Genomic DNA, 25,000 nt, shown 5'->3' on the forward strand with positions numbered 1-25,000 from the left:
TGGCACAGTGGGTAGCACTGTCACCTCACAGCAAGAAGGCCTCTAGTTTGAGTCCCGGCTGGGCCAGTTGGCATTTCTGTGTGGAGTTTGCATGTTCTCCCCATGTTGGCATGGGTTTCCTCCGGATGCGCTGGTTTCCCCCACAAAGACATTGAATAAGCTAAGTTTCCCAGTACTGGGTTGCAGCTGGAAGGGCATTCGCTGTGCAAAAAACCTTATCAACTGCATTGCAATTAGGGCTGCATGATTAAAAAAATTGTGATCTCGATTCGACCCTACACATGATCTTACTGTAATTCAGCGTTTCTACAATTCAGCCAATTATATTTTCAGGGTCAAGAGAGAAGCGTAAAGGCGTTGCGCAGGTCGTCACATTCTTTTATATATGTTGCTCATCAACATTGACACCTCCAAATGGTGTTCAAAGTGTCACATACTGTATTTATAAGGTATAATTCACCCACAAATGTCATTTCTGTCTTGATGTAATGATTATTCTCATGACCTCCTTGTCCTTGAAAAAAATCCTGCTGTTAGCGAAGCAGAATTCAACATCCTAGCAGTCCTCTGCTCCTGTGGGCCCGACTCTGCCAACAAACCCACGTGGGTAAACAACACCTCGGCCTTCTGCTCTCCATGCGTGCTGACCTCAGCTGCATTTTTTTTTCTTCTTTTGCTGCGGTTTGTGACCTGCACGACAGATCCTGCTCAAATTAACACTGCCTTAACCCCTCCACCCACATGATGACCGCAAGTTGGCATTATTATATGAGCCCTGCTTAGTTTGCATGGACCACATAAATGGTAGACTAAATTGATTGAAAACATCTGGCTAGGGTCTGTCCCATTCAGATATTAACACTTTGATTAGGGTTAGGGTTACTATTGTGCTAACTGTGATGAACTGATTCAGTGCTCAAGAAATTCTGAAACAAACACATTGTCCTCAACAGTGTTTGGTATATTACTTTAAAAAAAAAAAGTAATTCATTACTAATTACATCATTAAAGTTGTATTTATGTTACTTTTCTAATTACTTTATCTGTAAAGCAACTTAGTTACTTAATAAGTCATTTAATTGTTCTTATAAACCCTTATATGCTGTTGGGAGCGTTTTTATCCACTAAGGGTTAAGGACAACATTTTTATAATAGTCTTTTATTTGCTAAAAATATTATAAGACCAATTAGACAACAAATGCATATGTCAGATTATGTACAAGAGGTTTTTCAACAGACTTTAGAAGTTTGTGTGTCAAATATGATGCCACAGACTTTCATTCGTTCATTTTCCTTCGGCTTAGTCTATTTCAGAGGTCGCCATAGCGGAATGAATCGCCAACTATTCCAGCATATGTTTTATGCAGCGCATGCCCTTTCAGCCGCAACCCAATACTGGGAAACACCCATACACTCTCATTTACACACACTTATACATTACAGACAGTTTCGTTTATTAAATTCACCTATGGCGCATGTGTTTGGACTGTGGGGGAAACCGGAGCACCCGGAGGAAAAACACAGAGAACATGCAAACTCCACACAGAAATGCCAACTGACCCAGCAGGGACTTAAACCAACGACCTTCCTGCTGTGAGGCCACAGTTGCAACCACTGAGCCCCCGTGACGCTCCTGACATGGCCTCTTCAGTGTTAAATGAAATATTTTTTATAGTTATCAAAAATGTTTCTTGACCATCGGAATATTAGAAAGATTTCTGAAGGATCGTGTGACACTGAAATACACTAGTAAAGATGCTGAAAATTCATTACTCAGTAATTAAGATGTTGTTGTGTTTCATGCTCACCAAATCAGCATTTATTTAACAAATTCTGTAAAATCATTATTAATTTAAAAAAGTTATTATTCTATTTTAGGGCAACACAGTGGCTCAGTGCTTAGCACTGTCGCCTTACAGCAAGAAGGTCTCTAGTTCGAGTCCCGGCTGGACCAGTTAGCATTTCTGTGTGGAGTTTGCATGTTCTCCCAGGGTTTCCTCCGGGTGCTCTGGTTTCCCCCACAGTCCAAACACATGCGCTATAATGAATTGTATAAACTAAATTGGCCGTAGTGTATGAGTGTGTGTGTGATTGAGTGTATGGGTGTTTTCCAATACTGGGTTGTGGCTGGAAGGGCATCCGCTGCTTAAAAGCATATGCTGGAATAGTTGGCAGTTCATTCCGCTGTGGTAACCCCTTATGAATGAATGAATAAATTATATCTTTTCCTGTTATACAATAACAATTTCTAATACTATTAATAATGATTTTACTGAATTTGCCATTAAATAAGTGCTGCTTTGCTGAGTATAAAACATGAAAACATCGTAATTATTACAAATTAGCAAACTTCTTTATGAGTCAATAGTGCCTTATATACTGTATTAAAAACTTTGACAGGGATTTTTAGAAAAAAAAAACTTTCTTTGTATAATAAATTACATACTTTAAATTTAAAGCAGACACTGAAATAAAATGGTTTACAACTTTTCATAGAATTTCTACAGTTAGTATTAATACACTAGCAAGTCTTCTATGATTTTTATACATTTTTATTTTTAACCTCCTAGGGCAGGGGTGTCCACACTCAGTTTTGGAGGGCTGGTGTCCTGGAGAGTTTAGCTCTAACCCTAATCAAACACACCTGATCAAGCTAATCAAGCTCTTACTAGGTATACTAGAAACTTCCAGGCAGGTGTGTTGAAGCAAGCTATAGTCAGCAGGACACCGGCCCTCCAGGACCAACTTCGGACACCCCTGTCCTAGGGCTTAGTGGCCACATACGTGAACAGCACATTTTTAGCTCTTAAGTGGCTATTTAAAATACTTTGAATGTTTTATATTTTGTTACAGACATAGTGTCATCCTGAAACTGTTTTGCAGCATATGAAATGTCCCAAACACTAATTTTAACTGTCCAAAATGGGGGGGGAAATGTTGTTTTTACTCTCTGATAGTCAAAACATGTTCAAAAAAAAATCTATGTTATATATCCACTACAAAACAGTCAGGAAAAAATGTTTTATGTAAATTCGGACCACGAGTCCACATATATGGACATCTTTTTTCTCTAAAAGTACATCATATCAAAAGATGACACTTAGGTTTTATTCTAATTAGGATCCAATAAGCCCAAATAGCAAAGAGAAATAAAAAACGCATGTAAAAAAACAACTCGGGCCTTAAGACGTTAAAACAAAGCGGAAACAAAGACCAAAGCAAAGTCTCTGCTTCCGCAGTTAATCAAATAAACAAGTACAACTGCCAGGAGTAATCTTAGTATGACGAGGGCCCACTTACCAGCTTATACGCAAATCAGTTACAGCTACTGGGAAAACGTTACATCACTTCATTAATTGTCTTTGTCAGGCTAACGAGCAGAGAAAACATAGAAGGACAAACACAGATCTGTCAGGCCTACTGACCATGTGACATGTAAACTTTGAACTTCAGGTTGTGGGAAGCAGGAACTAATGCTGTGTATTTATAACACACCCTACCTCCCTATTTCACACACTACAGTAGGCGCGTCCCAAATTGCAAGCTTATGCAGATATCTACGCCTTTTTTGGGATAAATAGTGTAGTGCATTCACACCGAAAACATCCTGAGAGGAAGAAGTATGTACTTGCAATATACAACCAATTAAAAGAAGTGTTCTTTCAACTATTTAAAGGAAGGAAATCGAGTGCTTGGATTATTTATTTATTATAGAGTGTGCAAGCAAAATTCCTATACAAAGATGATTTGGCTGTCTCCTGTTTGTGAATGGGGTTGTATTCATAAAGGGCACTAATTATTTCACTGATTGAGTAAAAAAAAGTTAGTAGTGTTCCATTTGGGAAGACACTACACTCATACACTACACAGTTGAGTGTATAAGTGCATTTGGGACACACCTACTGTCTGTACTAAACAGGAAAGATTGGAATTAGTATGCCACATGGAAACATACTGGAAAACACCAGAGAAAGAACATAGCAACACTTTGGGAAAAATCCAGAACTCAATAGCAACACCTTAGCAACCATCGACAACACCTTAGGATGTTTAGGAAAAGTTAGATTATTTGAAGTCTGTCATTGGACATTTCATGCATGGTATTATTACAGGAGCACAATATATCGTTTCAGCATTGACATCGCAATGTGCACATCAGCAATAGTCACATCCAGGGTTCATACACATTTTTACTACTAACATTCCATGACTTTTCCAGGACTTTTCCAAGACTTTCAAGTAAATGTTCATGACCTAATGTTTCATGCAATGTCTACATAAGAAAAACAATGTGTGTTTAAATTTTTTACAGCATATAGTAAAACAAGCAACTAGGGTTGTAACGGTATGAATTTTTCACGGTATGATAATCGTCTAAAACAATACCACGGTTTGACGGTTTCGCGGTATACGGTATGTTACAAATGTTACAAAATAATAGAACAGTGAAGCAAATTTGACTTTTTCCAAATAATATATTTTCAGTTACTATAAACAACACCACTTACAATGAACAAATAAAAAAATAAGAAAATAATAAATAATGTGTCAAAGTCCAAATAAAGTCCAAATAAACATGGTGCAAATGCTCAGTAAAAAAATAGATATAAATATTTACTATACTATAAATAGTTACATAACGAAACTAGATTCAATATGGAACATCCTTAGGTTTTATGTGCCAGCATGGATATGGTTGTCTGTGGATATGGATTTGGATTTGGATGTCTGCAATGCAGACAAACAGCTGCACCTTCATTTGCGTCTTTTGAAAACAGCAAGAGCAGCAGTTCGTCTTTGCTGTGTCACTGTTTTGTCATGTTTCTGTGCTGCTGTGCATGCAAAAGTACTTAGTATGAGAATTATTTCATGCAAAACTTTTTTTTTTGCGTTTTATTTAGCCGCGCATAAATGTATGCCTATCTCTCATTCTGTGTTGTTCAAAAAGCTCATGTTGGTCCACAAACAAAAGCGAAACCTATGCTTATTGGTTGTGATATAGCGAGTTTGAACCAATCTGGGCATGGAGGAGGGACAATGCATCAATGTATCATGTCTGGTTTGTCCGGAGACACAGTGACGAGCGTTTCTTTGTCAAATCAGCGTTGTCAAATTTTGATGATGTAACCGCACTGATTCCGGAGCCTCTGAAAGTCCGCGAATGTTATGTGATACAGCACTGGAAAGCTGAGATTCTCTTCTTTATGCCAATCTTTGAATTGTATGAATCGGATCAGCGGATCAAAAGTTATTAAACATTTAAGAGCAATACTTATTTTTAGCCGCGGGCGGCTGTCTCGGTCTTTAAGGGTTAAAACCGTTGATATGCAATTGTTCATGGTATGATAATCGTGCACGTTCAAATCGTGGTAGACCGTCATACCGGTATATTGTTACAACCCTACAAGCAACAATCTATTTAGTTTCACTTTATATTTATATTCTATGTAAAATTGATTAAGATAATGCTTACACCGCACTAATAATGTGAGAGAATGTGATTGGTCATGGACAGAAAAGAAGTAAATAACCTATATTCAAGAATACGCATATCTGTTTTCCATGACTTTTCCAAAACTTTCTGGGTTTTTCTAGTTTTCCAAAACTTTTCCAGGCCTGGGAAATGACATGTCAAAATTTCATGACTTTTCCAGGTTTTCCATGACCGTATGAACCCTGCACATCACAAGGTCTGCAATGTTATGTAGGGATTATAGCTGATCAGTGGCCACGGTTTGGAACGCATTCATTTAAAGATGAAAGATTCGACAGTGGTTAACCTTTGCAATTAAAGATGCAATTGAAATTTTTTTCTCTTAAACAAAACAAATAAGTTTAAAACATTCAGAAACAACAAGCAATGTACCAAGAACTAAAAAAGATTAATATATATTCTATATAAAATATTTATATTCTGTCCGACTAACATAAAGACTATTAATATTATTAGGGCTGCATCATATCAGGAAAAAATTGCACATTTTTTTCTGCAATACATATTGCGATATTGAGTCTAATTTTAACATATGACATTAATTACTTCATTTGAAACAAATGAATAATTAAGGAAAATTATGGATGATGATGATAACAGTAATACTGTAATAAAATGTAATAAACCAACTAAATCACAAGGAATGATAAATACAGTGAAGCAAAGTTCCAAATAAAAGACTGTAGACTATCGAAAAAAGGGGTTAATAATATTGACCTTAAAATGGTGTTTAAAAAGTTAAAAACTGCTGTTATTCTAGCCAAAACAAAACAAATAAGATTTTCTCCAGAAGAAAAAATATTATCAGACATACTTTGAAAATTTCCTTCCTCTGTTAAACATCATTTAGGAAATATTTTTAAAAAAGCAAGAAAAATTTAAAGGGGGCCTAATAATTCTGACTTCAACTTTGTGTATATACTATTACTACTATACTATACTCTTTATATATATATTTAAATATATATATATATATATATATATATATATATATATATATATATATATATATATATATATATATATATAAATGTGTGTGTGTGTGTGTGTGTGTGTGTGTGTGTGTGTGTGTGTGTGTGTGTGTGTGTATGTATATATTTATTTATTTAACATTTGTATCTTTTAACCACATTAGATACATTTAACTAGTTCTTACTGGTTCATACAAAAAATACTTGACTTGGTTGTTCTTACCCAACATTGGGTCAAATACGGACATTCCCAACACTGGTTTAACTTTTACAAATAAATTTCAATGACACTTTTCGCCCAAGTGTTTGGTTTGTCCATATTTAACTCAACAAAAAAATTACCCCAACCATTTGAGAAGGCTCTGGTTGCAGACTGGGTGCACATGCAAGCTGAGACTGCATGCAATGCTTTTAATGCGTACATCTAACCCCACCCCTAAATACATATCTACCTCTCGCAGTGATGTCACTAGGTCTATTTAGTGCATGTGTCTAAGACAGCATGTCTGAGATTGCATGTGCAAGTCTGCTGCCAGATACTATTGAACCATTATGAAACAATGAATTCACCACAAATAGAGTTGTTCAAGCCATCTGGTGAAATATAGTTGAAAATTGTTATTATTATTTTATAATAATTGTATTTTAATTATGCAAATTGTCTTTTTTCTTGTAATATCATTAATTTTCTTAAGGCTTAGTCTCTGATTATCGGGGGTCGCCACAGCGGAATGAATTGCCAATTATTCCAGCATATGTTTTACGCAGCGGATGCCCTTTCAGCTGCAACCCAGTACTGGGAAAAACCCATACACTCTCACATTCACACACACTCATATACTACCTCCAATTTAGTTTATTCAATTCCCCTATATCGCATGTGTTTGGTCTGTGGGGGGAACCGGAGCATCCGGAGGAAACCCAAGCCAACACAGGGAGAACATGCAAACTCCACACAAAAACTGGCCCAGCCTCAAACAAGTGGCCTTCTTGCTTTGAGGGGACAGTTCTCACCACTGAGCCACCGTGCCACCCCTTCTAAAATCATGCACATGACATCAGCACATGACTTTCACACATTTATCCTATTACATTGTGCGTTCAGAGGACTCACCAGTGTGCAGAATCTCTCGGGCGGGTTCCCGCAGGTGATGCCCGGCGGCTCCACACGGATGCGCATGTACTCCTTCATGGACTGGGCTTTAGGTTGGCACGCGTAATGCTCCCACATGGCGCCTTCATCCGTGCTCACAAGAGACTTGCACAGGTCGTACTGGCCTCTCGCTCTCGCCAGCACGTGCACCAGCAGGTAGAGGAGTCCCGCGCGGGCACGCATGGCAGGCGCACCACCGACAGAGGATTTCCGAGCGTCCGGAGTGATGGATTTTCTAACACGGGATGTTTTAACATGGAACTGCAATGTTGGCGGTCAGGTTAAAACGTCCCACAGCTTCACCATGGTCATGCCTTTTAGTTTACTCCAAAGGGAAATGTATGTGCATAAATGTTTGTTATGAGGGAAACACCAGTTTATGGTTTGCACGGAGACTGGGAGTCTTATTTGTGTGTGTTTGGACACTGTCCTGATGCGCTTGATTAAAGGTGCTCGGGCCTACATCCATAGCAGCTTCTGGACTGCGTCACCACTGAGCATATTTATGTCGCACGCATCTGAAGTGTGTATCCTCCTCTTCCGAAGTTAGAAACATCCAGCAGTTTTCATTCTGCAGACTTCAGCGGCTGCTGTCCATGGTGCTGAAAGCAAACATCACACAATTCAGTGATTAAAGAGGACATATGATGTGATTTTAATATAATAGGGGTCAAATAATGTTTTATAACAGTTTGAAACGGCCCCTTTTAGGCTTTGATCCAAAGTTAGCTTGCACAATATATCGTTTCAGCATCAATATCGCAATGTGAAGTTTATTTATAAACCAATTTCGAGAGGATCACGTGTTTATTAATTCAATTCACGATTCACCAATCAGACGATTCCTAAGCCACTATAAATACCCTAAGTTCCATATAACAACCATCTTTGTTTGGAAGAATCCCCCCTTCTACCTCTATTCCTCCTCCTTTTCTAGATGGGTGGCACAGTGGCCCAGTGGTTAGCACTGTTGCCTCGCAGCAAGAACGTCACTGGTTCTAGTCCTTACCAAGCCAGCTGACGTTACTGTGTGGAGTTTACACGTTCTCCCTGTGCTCATGTGGGTTCCCCCGGGTTGCCCGGTTTCCTCCCACTGTCCAAAAACATCCAAGTTAAGTTAATTAACTAATCCAAATCATCACCATAGACATGCTTATCTCAAAAGAGCAATCACTATCCAGATCTCAAAATTAACTTTTTTACTTGGTAGCACCGGTGCTCCCAACTTCAAATATTTAGGAGCACCAAAAAAATTTTTGGAGCACCAGAAAAAATTTAGGAGCACCCACCAAAAAGGAATGAGCACCGCTGCAAATTGCTTTTTAAGGGATTTATTGTATTTTAAAACAACATTAATAGGACTGACAAGAAACAGAAACAACTATCTAACTAATGCTGCGAAGACATTGATATTTGTGTGCAATAATTCCAAAGTGAATGTCGAATAATTAGGCCATAGAATATTAATGATGATAAAAAATGACAATAATAGTAATGAATTCCATTTCTCATTATGATACTGCCTTGAATGTGCATGAATGTAGGTTATCTGCTATAAAAAGTCTGTTACTTTATGAAAAAAAATTGTATAGTTTGCATCAAACAAAAATGAAGCATTGCAGTAAGAAATATTTATTTTGTACTGCTGTTTTTATATGCATGTCAATTTAATAAATATTATTTCTGCTACAAAACAAACTAAAGATTATAATAAATCATTCAATTCAATGATGAAAGCTGCAAAGCAGTCATCAGTAAATAAATAAAAAAATAATATACACCTCAAAAAAGAATAGACAAAAGAAAGTAAGTAAAGTCTCACTTCTATCACTCTTTAAAAGTTTTGGTTTCAGTTTGTGTCAATTTAAAGGTTCAGTCTGAGATGATCTTCATTTTTCTGTGTTGGTGGAAAAGCTGGCGAGTCAGCCGACGCAATTTATGAGCAGGCAGAGCAGGATTCTTGCTCTAACCATCGGTGCAATACCGATCTTTGTTATGAGCCGCAGTTTCAGTGTAAACTTAGTAAAGGCGAGCTTCTTTGGCGATGATATACAGTATTAGATTTGACTTTTAGCGGACATTTGCGCTGAACACGCAGTGAATGCAACGCATGGAGATTCGGGCACCTTCTCCAAGAAGCGCGTACTCGATTGATCTCAGCTGGCGGATCATTATTCACCACGTGACGTGTCATGATCGCTTTCATCTGCGCCTCAACTTTAGGTGGGGTTTGCAAACCTGTGTGCTTTAAGTTTTTACTCTTCAGCCGTTTGCATTTCCCGTGGTCATAAAAGCTCCTTCCCTGTCATCTGACAGCGGAATACCTTGAGTGAATGACAGCTAATATGAACCAATAATAGCGGCAGGGAAGAGCGATTCAGCACGTTTTTACAAAAAATCAAAACAGGTCGCACTACAACTATTATCTGCAGTCGCACTAATGCTCCCATATATATTATGAGGTCGCATCAATTAATTTTCGCAATTTCGAGCCCTGCTATCTGTTCATTAGCTTCTACAGCAGGGGAGTTCTCGAGATCTACCTGAGCTCAAACTCCCCTCTCGCCTTGCAAACGGGAGGAAGCCCCGGGCTCGAGGATCTTATGAGCTCAGGGCTCTCTCCCGGGACAGCATGACAAACAAGCTTTATAATCAATCATCTGTTGTATAAAGACAATATCACACTCGTAGCAGAATGATATGGCTGTATATCGCCACTGGTGGGGCACTAAGGCACGCCTCCTACCAGTGCAGATATACAGCCATATCGCACCGCTACTCTACGCTATTACCATTTGTTGAGCCTCCCCATACAGTTTAATATGGCGCTTGAACCTGGAAGTCGCTTCTTGTGACGTCACACTTAACAAGCAGAAAGGAGAACAAAGCTCCTCCTTTTTAAATGTTTCAAGTGCTCTGATTGGCTGCTGACACAATGAATTGTGATTTGGCAAGATACTCAAGTGTGTGTGAAAAAATGTACACTCCTTGCCATAATTTGTATCATAATTGTGTCGGTTTTACCTTATTATTACAATCAGTTTTTATTTTCTTTTCTTTTTTTTTTCTTTTTTTTTCTTTATTATAATTTGTGATGTAATATTATAGTTTATTTATGTATTTATATATATTTTTTGTAATTTGATTTAAAATGTCAAAGCTATAGACTATATGTGAATGTGTATACATGTATTCATGTGTATGTATATGTATATATGAACGATTGTGTATGTATACATATGCATGTATGTATATGTTGGCATATATGAGAGGAGATCATGTGATCCGGAAGTGTATAAAAAGGAGCACCTGATTGTGATAAACAGTGTCTGATGAAGAGCCGGGAGGCTCGAAACGTTACACGCTCTAAATTTGTAATTTTGGGCCTTGGTGTTGCCGTCTTTGATTTACATTTAATTTGCACTTTTTGCGGTTTTGGCTGAGCACCCAATTAAGAGAGATGTGCGTGCTTTTGTACAGTTTTTACAATCAGATTCTAACAATGATGATCATGCAACTTTAGTGAAAACACTTTTGCAGGAATGAGTTTTTATTTTAAAAGGCTTTGAGTTTCTCTACAACATGCAACAACATTATTTACAATCTTGCTTTATTTATTTATTTTTTCATTTTTGACATTGATATCTGTATTAAGCCAATCCAGAGTTTCAAAATAGCAAACAAAACTATGCACTTTTGTCACTTTGCATGTCTTATGCATGCATAAACAGATGCATTCCACACTAAAGGAAAAGGAAAACACTATGAAGCGTCATATGGCATCTAACTTCACTGCTGTTGTGTTAACTCGCACACAAGCGCTTGAAGTCAGCCTTTTTTTTCCCCTTTTTTCTAGCAATGCTTTCTGCTGATGGTCTAATTTGCCAAACCCCCACTAAACAGACGTTGGATGTCATCCTGTGAACCGCCACCAGTCCGGACAGATGGCTGATCTCGCATACAACACGAGTCTGGAGTGAGGAACATGCGTGGTACATGCACACACACACACACAATTCACAGACAAAAAAAAGAGGCAAGACTTTAGGGAAGAGTAGCGTTGGGAGAGGGAGATGTGCGTTATATTTCATGCAGATTTTGCATGCTGTTATTGTATGTTAATCATTGCAAGGCAGTTTCCTCAATTGCAGTCCTACTGGGAAACAGGAGGAGTTAAGAAATGGTCTTGCATATTATGCAAACACATGCATCAATCAGCAAGGCTGTGAATGCATGTTAAATGTTTTAGCAGGTATAATTTGGTATAATTCAAATATTAATAGTACTGAATCAACTGGACGGCATTAAAACGTTAAGTCAGATCAGATTGATTCTGTAATGCGTGTACTTGTACTATTTAAACAAATTATGAATTACAAGGGCGAGGCAGTGGCGCAGTAGGTAGTGCTGTCGCCTCACAGCGAGAAGGTCGCTGGGTCGCTGGTTCAAACCTCGGCTCAGTTGGCGTTTCTATGTGGAGTTTGCATGTTCTCCCTGCCTTCGCGTAGGTTTCCTCCGGGTGCTCTGGTTTCTCCCACAGTCTAAAGACATGCGGTACAGGTGAACTGGGTAGGCTAAATTGTCCGTAGTGTATGAGTGTGTGTGTGAATGTGTGTGTGGATGTTTCCCAGAGATGGGTTGCGGCTGGAAGGGCATCCGCTGTGTAAAAAAACTTGCTGGATAAGCTGGCGGTTCATTCCACTGTGGCGACCCCGGATTAATAAAGGGACTAAGCCGACAAGAAAATGAATGAATGAATATGAATTACAAAACAACTAACAGTGAAATGGCTATTTTGGGAAACCTCTGGAAATTTATTTTGGTTTTATTTTAAAATGTATTGCTGCTTTGTTAATGTTTTCAGGTGTATTTAGCAGTTTGACATTGTGGCTTTTATTAGATCAATTCTAGTGAACTTTATGTCATTAGTGCATTTACTGTAGTAAGTCAAATGTACATTAGACCGTAATATCATGCCGTTCTTAACTATAATATTCAACATTACCGTAATGATTGTAATAACGTCACCGTGAAACACCACAACTTCCAGTTTTACCTCAAATTTAACAAATGTACAGCGTGCAGGCTAGGGTGTAGCACTTCAAATATAATTTATTGCGTTTTAACTATTGATTTGACTTGAATCTGACCATGTCATATGTTAATTTGCTATAGAAAAGTAATCAAAACTGCTACAAACTCCATTATCTCTCTGCCTCACGTAAAAACGTACAACTTCCACTCGCTGACAGAACCTCCATACTGTACTGTAAAACACCTCAAACAAGCATCGACATTCCTCGTACACAGCCCGGAGGTAAACCAGCATGAATAGTATGCCACACAACGCAACCAAAGTTGATTAATAATATAGTTTTCGCCTTAAATTACAGTTTAAATCGGTGTTCCTACTGCAGAGCAGCGGACGGGGTGTGTCGCGCGCGCGTCCCGCCAATAAAGATGAGCAACTGCTCGGATAAAACACATCCACAACTGTCGCCAACAGAGATTATTTACATCCAAACTCGAGCAGAAACTACTTTTTCGTCTTTCAAACATAACTCAAAAGTGAAACGCTCTGACAGGCTGAAGTAGTTGAGACGGACTCACCGAGTGCGCGACTTGGGTCCGCGAGGAAACGGCATCGCCTCCCGCAGCGAGGATGCGGTTCTTCCGTGTTTGTTTTTTATTATTAACCCTCCCAACCGGAGAGTTTTTTTACTGCACACACCGTCGGTTCGTCACGGGAGGACAGTGCCCTACTTCTGCAGGAGATGCTGAATTACCGGAGGAGGAAGCTCGCGCGCGTGTGGATGTGCGCGCGCGCGAAGTATCCAAAAGTGAGAATATGGACTTGTAGTGCGCGTGCTGTCTACTTTACTGGATCAGATTTGCCCTGTGCGTTCAAGGGCAGAAAGCTTCATGGCAAATCTCCCTCCCCTCCCTCTGCCTCTCCCTCCCTCTCTCTCTAATCCATTTAACCATCACTCTCAATCACTATCTGCGGGTTTGAGTCAGGCTGGCCCGGCTGTTCTCCTCTGAGGGGCTGAAACTGAACCGTCCCACTATGAGGCTCCTGGGAATCCGCTTTTTTACGCACTCCAGACCTCCCTGCTCGGGGAATCCGGTTCTGACGGCTCTCTTTGTGCTGTTTTTATAATGGAAACTCAGTTTCCTCAGACTTTCATTCAGAAATGCTGACAGAGCTTCTCTCTTGCATATTAATTTTAATGTAATATATATTTTTATATAGTTTTTGCAATGAACAATTATTATTGAGATTTGGACCATTTTGGACTATTTTGGTAGCTTTCATTTAAGTTAATTTTTATTTAACAGATTTAAACAATCTATTCAATTCAATTCAATTCAGCTTTATTTGTATAGCGCTTTTACAATGTAGATTGTGTCAAAGCAGCTTCACATAAATGGTCATAGTAACTGGAACAGTGTGGTTCAGGTTTTAGTGTTTAATCTGTACAAAATACAAGTATCCTATACTAACCGTTGAGGATAAAAACACTTAATAACAGAGTATAGATGCAAAGTGCATTTACCTCCACATTTTAAAAAAAGAAACAAAAGTTATTCACAATACATACACAAATTAAAAAAAAAATCATCATCATCCACCATGCAAACTGATTATTATCATCAAACAACCATCTTTTCATTGTTTTAAAGGGATAATTCACCCCAAAATGAACATTTTCTTACTGTTTATTCTTCCTCCTATTCTTCCTTTATGAGTTTCTTTCTTCTGTTTAACACTAATATATTTTGAAGAAAGCTGAAAACCGGTAACCATTGACTTCCATAGTAGGTAAAAGAGATGGAAGTCAGTGGTTACAGGTTTTCAGCTTTCTTTAAAATATCATATTTTGTGTTTAACAGAAGCTCATAAAGGTTTAAAACGAGCAAAGGGTGACTAAATGCTGATGGAATTTAGATTTGTGAGTGAACTATCCCTTAGAGGATCTCTAGATTTAGATTTTAGATTTAGTTTATTTTGTAATATGAGTTTATCACACTTATATTATACAAAGAACATCACAAAAATAGGTTTCCTCAGTGATATGCATTTCTACTGGTAAATGGTAGGAGGGAGACGTTGTCTTCATATAAACACATGTATACTTGCATTAGTCAGCAAGGCTGTAAATGCAGAGCATGCATGTAAAATGTTCAGGTAACTATCAGATACACTGGTTTAATTAATATGACTGTATCATCCTGGGAATCCATGCTTTCACTCTCCAGACCTCCCTACTCAGGGAAGCTGGTTTCGACGGTTCTCTTTGTGCTGTTTTTTTAATGGATACTGTCAGACTTTCGTTTAGAAATTCTGATAGAGCAACTCTAAGTTGCTTATTAATTTAATGCTTATTAAATCAATGTCATTTATTCTTATATAATTTTTGCATTCAACAAATATTATTAAGATTATATGTGGCCTGTTTTGGGCTATTTTTAATAAAATTTTCATTTGACAGATTTAAACAAACTACAAAATGCAAGGCTGTTCTGAAGGCTCTCTTTGTCCTGTTTTTTTTAATATATAATACTGATGCTGTTTCTTTAGACTTGTTCTTTGTTGTACAATGTTCCATATAGAGTTCAATGTTATATATTATTACAGTTTTTGCATTAAACTTATAATTATAATTAAAATTATGCATTACAATTATAATTAAGATTGGGCATATTTTGAATTGAATTGAAGTGAATCGAATTGAATTTTATCTGACAGATTTAAACAAACTGTAGAGAATACAAGCTGGTTCTGACGGATAATTTTTTTCAGTTTTTTTTTTATGGATAGACTTTATTCAGTATTTCTGTTTGAGCTTCCCTCAGTTGCTTATTAATTTCATTGTCATTTATTCTCACATAGTTTTTACATTGAACAATTATTATTGAGATTATTTGTGTCTAATTTAACATGTGAATCTACTTAAGCATCTTTAGATTTTTTATTTTTGTAAAATGCCTTTATCCTGCTTACATAACACAAAAAATAAATAAATAATAAAACAAGGTATTTATATGATATAAATGTGTTAAAATAAGGTCTCGCATGTGCAAACCCATGCATACCTGCATCAGTCAGCAAGGCAGTGCATGCATGTAAAATATCAGGTAACTATTAGATAAACTGTTTTTATTAATATGACCGAATCATCCTGGGGATCTGCGTTTTTACACTCTCCAGACCGCCCTGCTCGGGGAAGCTGATTCCGACGGCTCTCTTTGTGCTGTTTTTTTAATGGATACTGTCAGACTTTCATTCTGATACTCTAAAAGAGCAACTCTAAGTTGCTTATTAATTTCAATGTCATTTATTCTTATATGGTTTTTGTATTCAACAAATAGTATTGCGATTATATGTGGCCTATTTAACATGTGGGTCTACGTACAGATCTTTAGATATACAAATGCCTTTATCCTGCTTACATAATACAAGAAAAATCAATTAATAAATGAAATAAGGTAGTTTCCTCATTAAAACACATTGCATTTCTGTCTTGCATGTGCAAACCCGTGCATACTTGCGAGCAAGGCTGTAAATGCAGTGCATGCATGTAAAATATTTAGCCATTAGATGAACAGTTTTTATTAATATGACTGAATCACTCTGAGAATCTGTGTTTTTATGCATTCCAGACTTCCCTGATTGGGGAAGCTGGTTGTGACGGCTCTCTTTGTGCTGTTTGTTTAGTGATACTCTGTTTCCTCAGACTTTCATTCAGAAATGCTGATAGAGCTACTCTCGATGACTGTTAATTGCTCAGAATTGGTAGGATTTATATCTCTGAAGAATTATTATATCCTTTTGCTGCTAAGTGTTTCATGATACGGGTGAAGCAGTGGAGCAGTAGGTAGTGTTGTCGCCTCACAGCAAGAAGGTCGCTGGTTCGAGCCTCGGCTCAGTTGGCTTTTCTGTTTGGAGTTTGCATGTTCTCCCTGCATTCGCGAAGGGTTTCCTCTGGGTGCTCCGGTTTCCCCCACAGTTCAAAGACATGCGGTACAGGTGAATGGGTAAACTAAATAGTCCGTAGTGTACGAGTGTGTGGATGAATGTGTGTGTGGATGTTTCCCAGAGATGGCCAGTTGTGAGCAGTTAGACAGGTGTACCTAATAAAGTGGCCGGTGAGTGTAAATTATAATTTATTTTAAATATGTATTTTAAACTAATAACAGTAATAGTAGTAGTAAAAATAGAATAATGTTTAGCATAATAATAAAATATAAATATATTTGTGCATAGGAGCCACTTTTCGTATTGAATTGTACTAGTTCTTTCATTCATTCATTTTTTTTTTCGGCTTAGTCCCTTTATTAATCTGGGGTCGCCACATCGGAATGAACCGCCAATTTATCCAGCATATATTTTACGCAGCGGATGTCCTTTCAGCTGCAACCCATCACTGGAAAACATCCGTACACACTCATTCATACACTACAGACTATTTAGCTTACCCAATTCACCTATAGTGCATGTGTTTGGACTGAACATTTCTGTTGTGAGGCGAACATGCTACCCACTGCGCCACCGAGCAGCTTGAAATGAAATGTAAATAGTATTTAAGGTAATATGAATAATTTATTACCTTTTTAAAATAACTATATTGATAGAAATGTAATTCCAGTATATCCAAGATTAAACTGTGGAGTTCCCGTTCAACATTGTTAGTATTTTGTAATTAGATCAAGTGTCATTTAATTAAATAACAAATTGGTAATAGAAATGATAAAATCCTGAAGCAAAAAAATAAATAATAATAATTAATGTTAATTCACTGTATTAATATGCAGTGTGTGGCCTTTTTTTAATCAATTATACATTAAATATGTGATATATATCTCAAACCATATTCCCTAATGATTCATTATATATGCAAGTCAATGGCTACCAGCATTTAGCGAGTCAAATAAATTACATAAATGCAAAACAAAATTAATATCTTTGGCTCATGACGATACATTAAAGTAAAACGCTCGGTCTGTGAAGAAACTGAACATTATTTATAACATAATTACCTTTAATCCACAGCCTTGGCAGATGGCGACGAGCATGTTTACAACAGTTTGGACTTCCTGTTGCATAATAATGTATGAGCGGACACAAACTCAGAGGTGAGCAAACACTGCTTGTTTGTATTGGAGCGGGAGGACGCATGTGCTCTATTGTTCATCTGAATATCATGTGTTTTTACTGGATTCTGTAACCTTCATAAATGTTGTGACCAAATAGTGTCAGCTCATGAGATAGATTTCTTAAGATAGTGAAGTGCAGCACCAAAATACTAAGTAATTGTGCTAAAGTATTGTGCCACCATTCTTCAAGTTTGCTCTGTTTGTTGTTAGTGAATTCATTCATTGAGTAAATAAAATGTCTAAAATAATATTTGATTACAAGACAGTGCACAGAAATTATTATAGTTACTAAAAAGAAAACATTGAAAGTTACTATTAATATTTTTTTATTTACACTGACACAAGTCTTGTCGCCTATCCAAGTTTTAGGAACAGCAGATAATAACTTTACTTCTAGTTGATCATTTGGCATCAGAAGTGGCTTATATGAAAGGCAAAGGCCTCTAGATTACAATTATTTGACCACAATAAAATATGATCAGGCCTTGATTTTTAATATTTTCATTAGGACAGTAAGGTCTGACTTTGCTTAGACTAAAGTCTTGTCACTGAACAGAAATAATGTCCAGTATAGAATATAAAGTCCTGCTGCCGTGGAGACAGAATGAATATTGTGTCTGACTCCATCATGAGCTTGGAGGACTGCATCATACATCTCTGCACTGACTCACATCACTGATTAATAAAGTCATCTGGAATGGCAAATAAAGTGTTCCTGCAGGACTCCCAGAGTTCATCAAGACTCTTTGATTCATCTTCAATGCCTCCTCCATCTTGCCACCGACATGCTCAATAATGTTCATATCTGGTGAGTAGGCTGGCCAATCCTGGAGCACCTTGACCTTCTTTGCTTTCAGGAGCTTTGATGTGGAGGCTGAAGTATGAGAAGGAGCGCTATCCTGCTGGAGAATTCACCCTCTCCTGTGGTTTGTAATGTAATGGGCAGCACAAATGTCTTGATACCTCAGGCTGTTGATGTTGATCATCCACTCAGCAGATCTCTCGCACGCCCCCATACTGAATGTAACCCCAAACCATGATTTCTCCTTCACCAAACTTGACTGATTTCCGTGAGAATCTTGGGTTCATGCAGGTTCCAGTAGGTCTTCTGCAGTATTTGTGATGATTGGGATGCAGATCAACAGATGATTCATCTGAGAACTCTACCTTCGGCTACTTTTCCAAATGGTCAATAAGAAGTCAAGTTATTATTTGTTGCTCTTACAACTGTGATCGACTACAAGACTTTTGTCAGGTAGTGTATGCAATGAATATGTGCAATGAATGATTTACTTTGACTTGCGTTCATTTTCTTGCTCTCAGGCCTGACTCCAACCTGCAGAAAGAACAGTTTTCAAATTTGTATTTATTATTTGCAGTGATTAGTTTATGCTGCACGTTGATGATGTTTGTATGATTCTCAGAGATTCACATTTATCTATCAAGATGTTTTTTTTTCTGTGCTTCTGTTCATATGTGGAGAGCGGGAGAGACAGATTTACTATTTTTCTTGTATTATGTAAGCAGGATAAAGTTATATTACAAAAAAAAAAAATAGAGATCCTTAAACAGATCAAAATTTAAAATAGACCACATGTAAGATCAAAATTAATTGTACTTTGCAAAATAATTGGCACTTTTTATATAGAATTTTTGTTGTTAAAAATACAGAAATTGTAATTATTTATCTAACTGTCTGTCTATCTGTCTATCTATCTACCTATCTATCTGTAAATATATATATATATATATATATATATATATATATATATATATATATATATATATATATATATATATATATACAGGTGAAGTCATATTATTAGCTCCCCTGAATTATTAGCCCTCCTGAATTATTAGCCATATTGTTTATTTTTCCCCCCCAATTTCTGCTTAACAGAGAGAAGATTTATGCAACACATTTCTAAATATAATAGTTTTAATAACTGATGTATTTTATCTTTGCCATCATGACAGTAAATAATATTTGAGATTGTGTTGAAATTTTCTTGCTCTGTTAGACATCATTTGTAAAATATTAGGCAAAAAAAAATTAATGTATAATTTGTATATATATATATATATATATATATATATATATATATATATATATATATATATATATATATATATATATATATATATATATGTGAATGTAAATAAATGTGAATGTTGGTTTCAGATGTCGACTTGACGTAGAATTTTGGTCACTTTCTAACACAACCTAAAATCGACAAAATATCAACGTCATTTGACGTCATTATTAAACATCAAAATAGCGTTGTCCTTAGACACTGGCTAGACATTGAATTTTATTCATCACAACCTAAATCTAACCCAACGTCTTATGGCGTTTGTGTGCCTGCTGGTCAATCACTAAATGCACTACAGAATGTTACGTTTACACACACATGCACAAATCACATGTAAACACAACAGAGTAATACTCACTACTGTTTTTTTTTGTACTTTGTTAACTTAATATTACTTAATCTGTAAAGTGTGTGTGTGGTGATAAAGAGAGCAGAAGAGAGAGTAAAAGAGAGTTGGTGTGTGATTCTGTGCTCTGGACGGTCTGCGCTGACAGGAGTGCAGATCAGATCGATAGTTTGTCCTTGCTGTGTCTCAATGGAAAGATTTCCGCATCTCTTTCTCTCTCTCTCTCTCTCTCTCTCTCTCTCTCTCTCTCTCTCCACACACACACATTCAGCCTCTCTATTACATCTAAAGAGGCTATTTATAAAAATCTTACTGTACATCAGAAGTCATTAACGGCCTTCAAAAAGGGAAAGCGATGTAATTTCTAAATGATTCCCATTAATCCCCATCTGAATGGCATGACCTGAAATGCACAAACAGGATTATCCATCTTCAATTAAACGGGGAAAAAGGAAACTCCATTATCCCATCTCTGCGCTGACGTCACAGTCTGCCGAACTTTGCTCCGTCTGTTTGGCACGTCTGCCGGCCGAATCAGAGGAACTGCGTAATCCACTGGCACCTGTCACAATGTTGACATATCATGCCTTAATAAGCCATAGATTAGGGATTGTGATCAGTAAAGTCAGGCACGAGCTTATGAAACTTCCTAATCGTGACGTACTTATAGGTCATAACCTGCTTGTGACCTACATAAAAGAAATGAAAGAAATGGTTCATTAGCATGTAATGTAATAAGGTATTGTTGTTTTTTTAAGAAAATAAATGTAATTATTATTATTATTATTATTATTATTATAACTATAGTTATTATTGTTATTTTTTATTTTTATTATTGTTATTATTATTTATTATTATTATTATTATTATTATTGTTATTATTAATAATAACAATGATGATTCATATCAATTTAAGTAATTTATGCAATAACATGATTAATTCCTTATTCGTTCATTTATTACATTTATTGTAATGTAATAATTTAATTTATATCTATTTAAATGAATATAATAAGTGATATCCAATCAAATACTTTGGTAACCAAACATCTTTAGGAATAAAAAAAATACATTTAAATTTAAATTATGACTGTAGAAAAAAATTCTAAATTACCTAAAACATATATTATTTATCTCTTGATATATGATTTTTTTTATAATATTAATAATATTTATTTTTTATTTAATAATAATGTATGTAATGATCATTTTATTTAATAATTTATTTTAGAATAACTTTTATTTAATAATAATAATAATAATAATAATAATAATAATAATAATAATTATTATTATTATTATTATTATTATTATTATTATTATTATATTTAGTAGTTTTGCTCCAAATATACTTTTTTTGGTACATAGTATTTAACTAATCAACTGATTTTTTTTTTTATTATAAAAATAATTAAATAATATTATATTTAGCTACTGTTATTTAATTAATACTGTTCCATGACCTTTTTCAGTTGCAAATAAATTTTTTATTGTAAACACTGTATGAATAGTTCAATAGTTTAAAATTCATAAAAGAAAATAGAAAAAAAAATAAAATACGCCAGTGGTTCTCAAACTGTGGTACGTGTACCACTAGTGGTACGCAGACTTCCTTTAGTGGTACGCGGAGGAATGAAATGTCATGTACATGCTACACACATTTAAAAATTTATCAAAAATGATGGATATAATATGCCACATATGACATATAGCCTATATTTATTTCTGAGGTAATCTGCCATGTTTTTTTTTTAACTGTGCAGAGTTGTAGCTGCTTTATTGGGCCTACTACGCTACTGTGTTTCAATACTGCTCATTTTGGTGGTACTTGGAGAGACAATTTTTTTCTGAGGTGGTACTTGATGAAAAAAGATTGAGAACCACTGAAATACGCTATTTACATTTGCACTGTTTTATTTAAATTTCTAAAATGTATAAATATTATATATATTTCATATATATATATATATATATATATATATATATATGTAATGAATTTATACATAGATATACACTCACCGGCCACTTTATTAGGTACACCTTAATAGTACTGTGTTGAACCCACTATTGCCTTCAGAACTGCCTTAATCCTTTGTGGCAGAGATTTAACAAGGTACTGGAAATATTCCTCAGAGATTTTGGTCCATATTGACATGATAGCATCACACAGCTGCAGCAGATTTGTTGGCTGCACGTCCATGATGTGAATCTCCCGTTTTACCACAACCCAAAGGTGCTCTATTGACGTGTTGTGTGTTCAGAGATGCTCTTCTGCAGACCTCGGTTGTAACGAGTGCTTATTTGAGTTACTGTTGCCTTTCTATCAGCTGGAACCAGTCTGGACATTCTCCTCTGACCTCTGGCATCAACAAGGCATTTGTGCCCACAGAACTGCCGCTCACTGGATATTTTCTCTTGTTCTGACCATTCTCTTTAAACCCTAGAGATGGTTGTGCGTGAAAATCCCAGTAAATCAGCAGTTTCTGAAATACTCAGACCAGCCCGTCTGGCACTCACAACCATGCCACATTCAAAGTCACTTAAATCCTCTTTCTTCCCAATTCTGATGTTTGGTATGAACTACAGCAGATCGTCATGACCATGTCTACATGCCTAAATGCGCTGAGTTGCTGCCAAGTGATTGACTGATTAGAAATTTGCGTTAACGAGCAGTTGGACAGGTGTACCTAATAAAGTGGCCGGCGAGTGCAGTTTTTTGTTTTAATAAAAAAGTTTAATCAGTATATCAACCTACTTAAAATGTTTCCTAAAATGTCTGTATGCTAATTTTATGTCTCTATCATCAGGCAGTCTAATTGGTTAATATGGATAGTCATGCACTGAAATCTGACTTTCTTTGTCCCCTTTTTTTGTGCTCCACAGGAGGAAGAGCGTCATGTGGTTCTGGAAAGACATCAGGGTGAGTAATTGATGACTGTTTTTCTTTGGATGAACTGTCCCTTTAACAGTTTGGAACCATCAAAAAGAGATAGAGAAAGAGAAGCAGAAAATCCTTCCCTGCACTGCCGTGTGTGTGTGCACTGCTGTGTGTGTGTGTGAGTGTGTGTGTGTGCGTGTGTTTTTTTTTGGCGTAGGCAGCTTCAGAAGTCATTTACACATGCACCGTTCAGCCAGACGCTCCAGTATCCGGCCGTACGGTTGGCGTCATTAACACGCCTACAGCACACTCTCTCTCTCTCACACACACACACACACACACTGGCCTAATTCATACATTCATGAGTTCAGAAGCGAATGTCATTTGGTCCAGATCTTCCCAGACTTTGGCATGAACAAACATCCTAATAATCACTTCACAATAATCACAATAGATGAATGGATGGATACCTGAACAATGAATGGGTGGATAACTGAATGATAGGTAAATGGATAGATAGATAACTGAAGGATGAATGGATAACTCAACAACAAATGGAATGATTGATACCAGAACGATGGATGGATGGATGGATGGATGGATGGATAACTGAATTATGGATGGATGGATACCTGAAAGATGGATGATGGATATCTGAACAATAGATGGATGGATACCAGAACAATGGATGGATGGATGGATGGATGGATGGATGGATGGATGGATGGATGGATGAATAACTGAATGATGGATGGATGGTTGCACGGTTAAATAGATGGATAACAGGAAACGAATGGACGGATGGATGAATAACTGAACAGTAGATGAATTAATGGATACCTGAACGATGGATGGATAACTGAATGATGGATGGATGGATGGATGGATAACTGAAGTATGGATGGTTGGATGGATAGATGAATAACTAAACAATAGATGAATGGATGGATACCTGAATAATGGATGGATGGATGGATGGTTAACTGTATGATGGGTGAATGGATGAATTGATAACTGAAGTATGAATGGATGGATAGCTGAACAATAGATGGATTGATTGATACATGAACGGTGGATGGATGGATGGATGGATGGATGGATGGATGGATGGATAACTGAATTAGGGATGGATGGATGGATGGATGGATACCTCAAGGATGGATGGATGAATAGCTGAATGATGGATAGATGTATAACTGAAGGATGGATAGATGGATGGATGGATGGATGGATGGATGGATGGATGGATAGATGGAAAACTAAATGATGGGTGGGTGGATGGATGGATAGATAACTGATGGAAGGATGGATGGATGGATAGATAACTGGAGGATAACTGGAGGATGGATGGATGTATACCAGAACGATGGATGGATGGATGGATGGATGGATGGATGGATAACTGAATTAGAGATGGATGGATGGATGGATAACTGAATTAGGGGTGGATGGATACCTGAAAGATGGATGATGGATATCTGAACAATAGATGGATAGATACCAGAACAATGGATGGATGGATGGATGGATGGATGAATAACTGAATGATGGATGGATGGTTGCACGGTTAAATAGATGGATAACAGAAAAAGAATGGACGGGTGGATAAATAACTGAACAGTAGATGAATTAATGGATACCTTAACGATGGATGGATAACTGAATGATGGATGGATGGATGGATGGATAGATGAATGGATGGATGGATGGATAACTGAAGGATGGATGGTTGGATGGATAGATGAATAACTAAACAATAGATGAATGGATGGATACCTGAATAATGGATGGATGGATGGATGGATAGATGAATGGATGGATGGATGGATAACTGAAGGATGGATGGTTGGATGGATAAATGAATAACTAAACAATAGATGAATGGATGGATACCTGAATAATGGATG

General features: G+C 36.7%; 1 protein-coding gene and 1 long non-coding RNA gene across 6 annotated transcripts in view; one reads left to right on the top strand and one right to left on the bottom strand.

Moving 5' to 3' along the window:
- The window catches only part of ntng2b (netrin g2b), a 141,940-nt gene extending 128,429 nt beyond the window's left edge, over positions 1 to 13,511 (bottom strand). For all 5 annotated transcript variants that reach the window (XR_012397083.1, XM_073935709.1, XM_073935708.1 and 2 more), the window contains exons 1-2: positions 13,229 to 13,511; positions 7,580 to 8,220 (exon numbers count right to left, since the gene is read on the bottom strand). Coding sequence is in view for 4 of the 5 variants with exons in the window: in XM_073935709.1 (XP_073791810.1) it covers positions 7,580 to 7,801 (222 nt within the window). In the remaining variant the exon portion in view is untranslated. The remainder of the gene's footprint in view (positions 1 to 7,579; positions 8,221 to 13,228) is intronic.
- LOC141379954 (uncharacterized) overlaps positions 1 to 23,533 on the top strand; it is a 154,586-nt gene extending 131,053 nt beyond the window's left edge. Inside the window, exons 4-5 of the long non-coding RNA XR_012397085.1 lie at positions 11,475 to 11,610; positions 23,099 to 23,533. This is a non-coding gene — a long non-coding RNA (uncharacterized lncRNA). The remainder of the gene's footprint in view (positions 1 to 11,474; positions 11,611 to 23,098) is intronic.
- The last annotated feature ends 1,467 nt before the right edge of the window (positions 23,534 to 25,000 follow it).

This window comes from Danio rerio, chromosome 21 (assembly GCF_049306965.1).
Source record: "Danio rerio strain Tuebingen ecotype United States chromosome 21, GRCz12tu, whole genome shotgun sequence".
Classification (NCBI taxonomy): domain Eukaryota; kingdom Metazoa; phylum Chordata; class Actinopteri; order Cypriniformes; family Danionidae; genus Danio; species Danio rerio.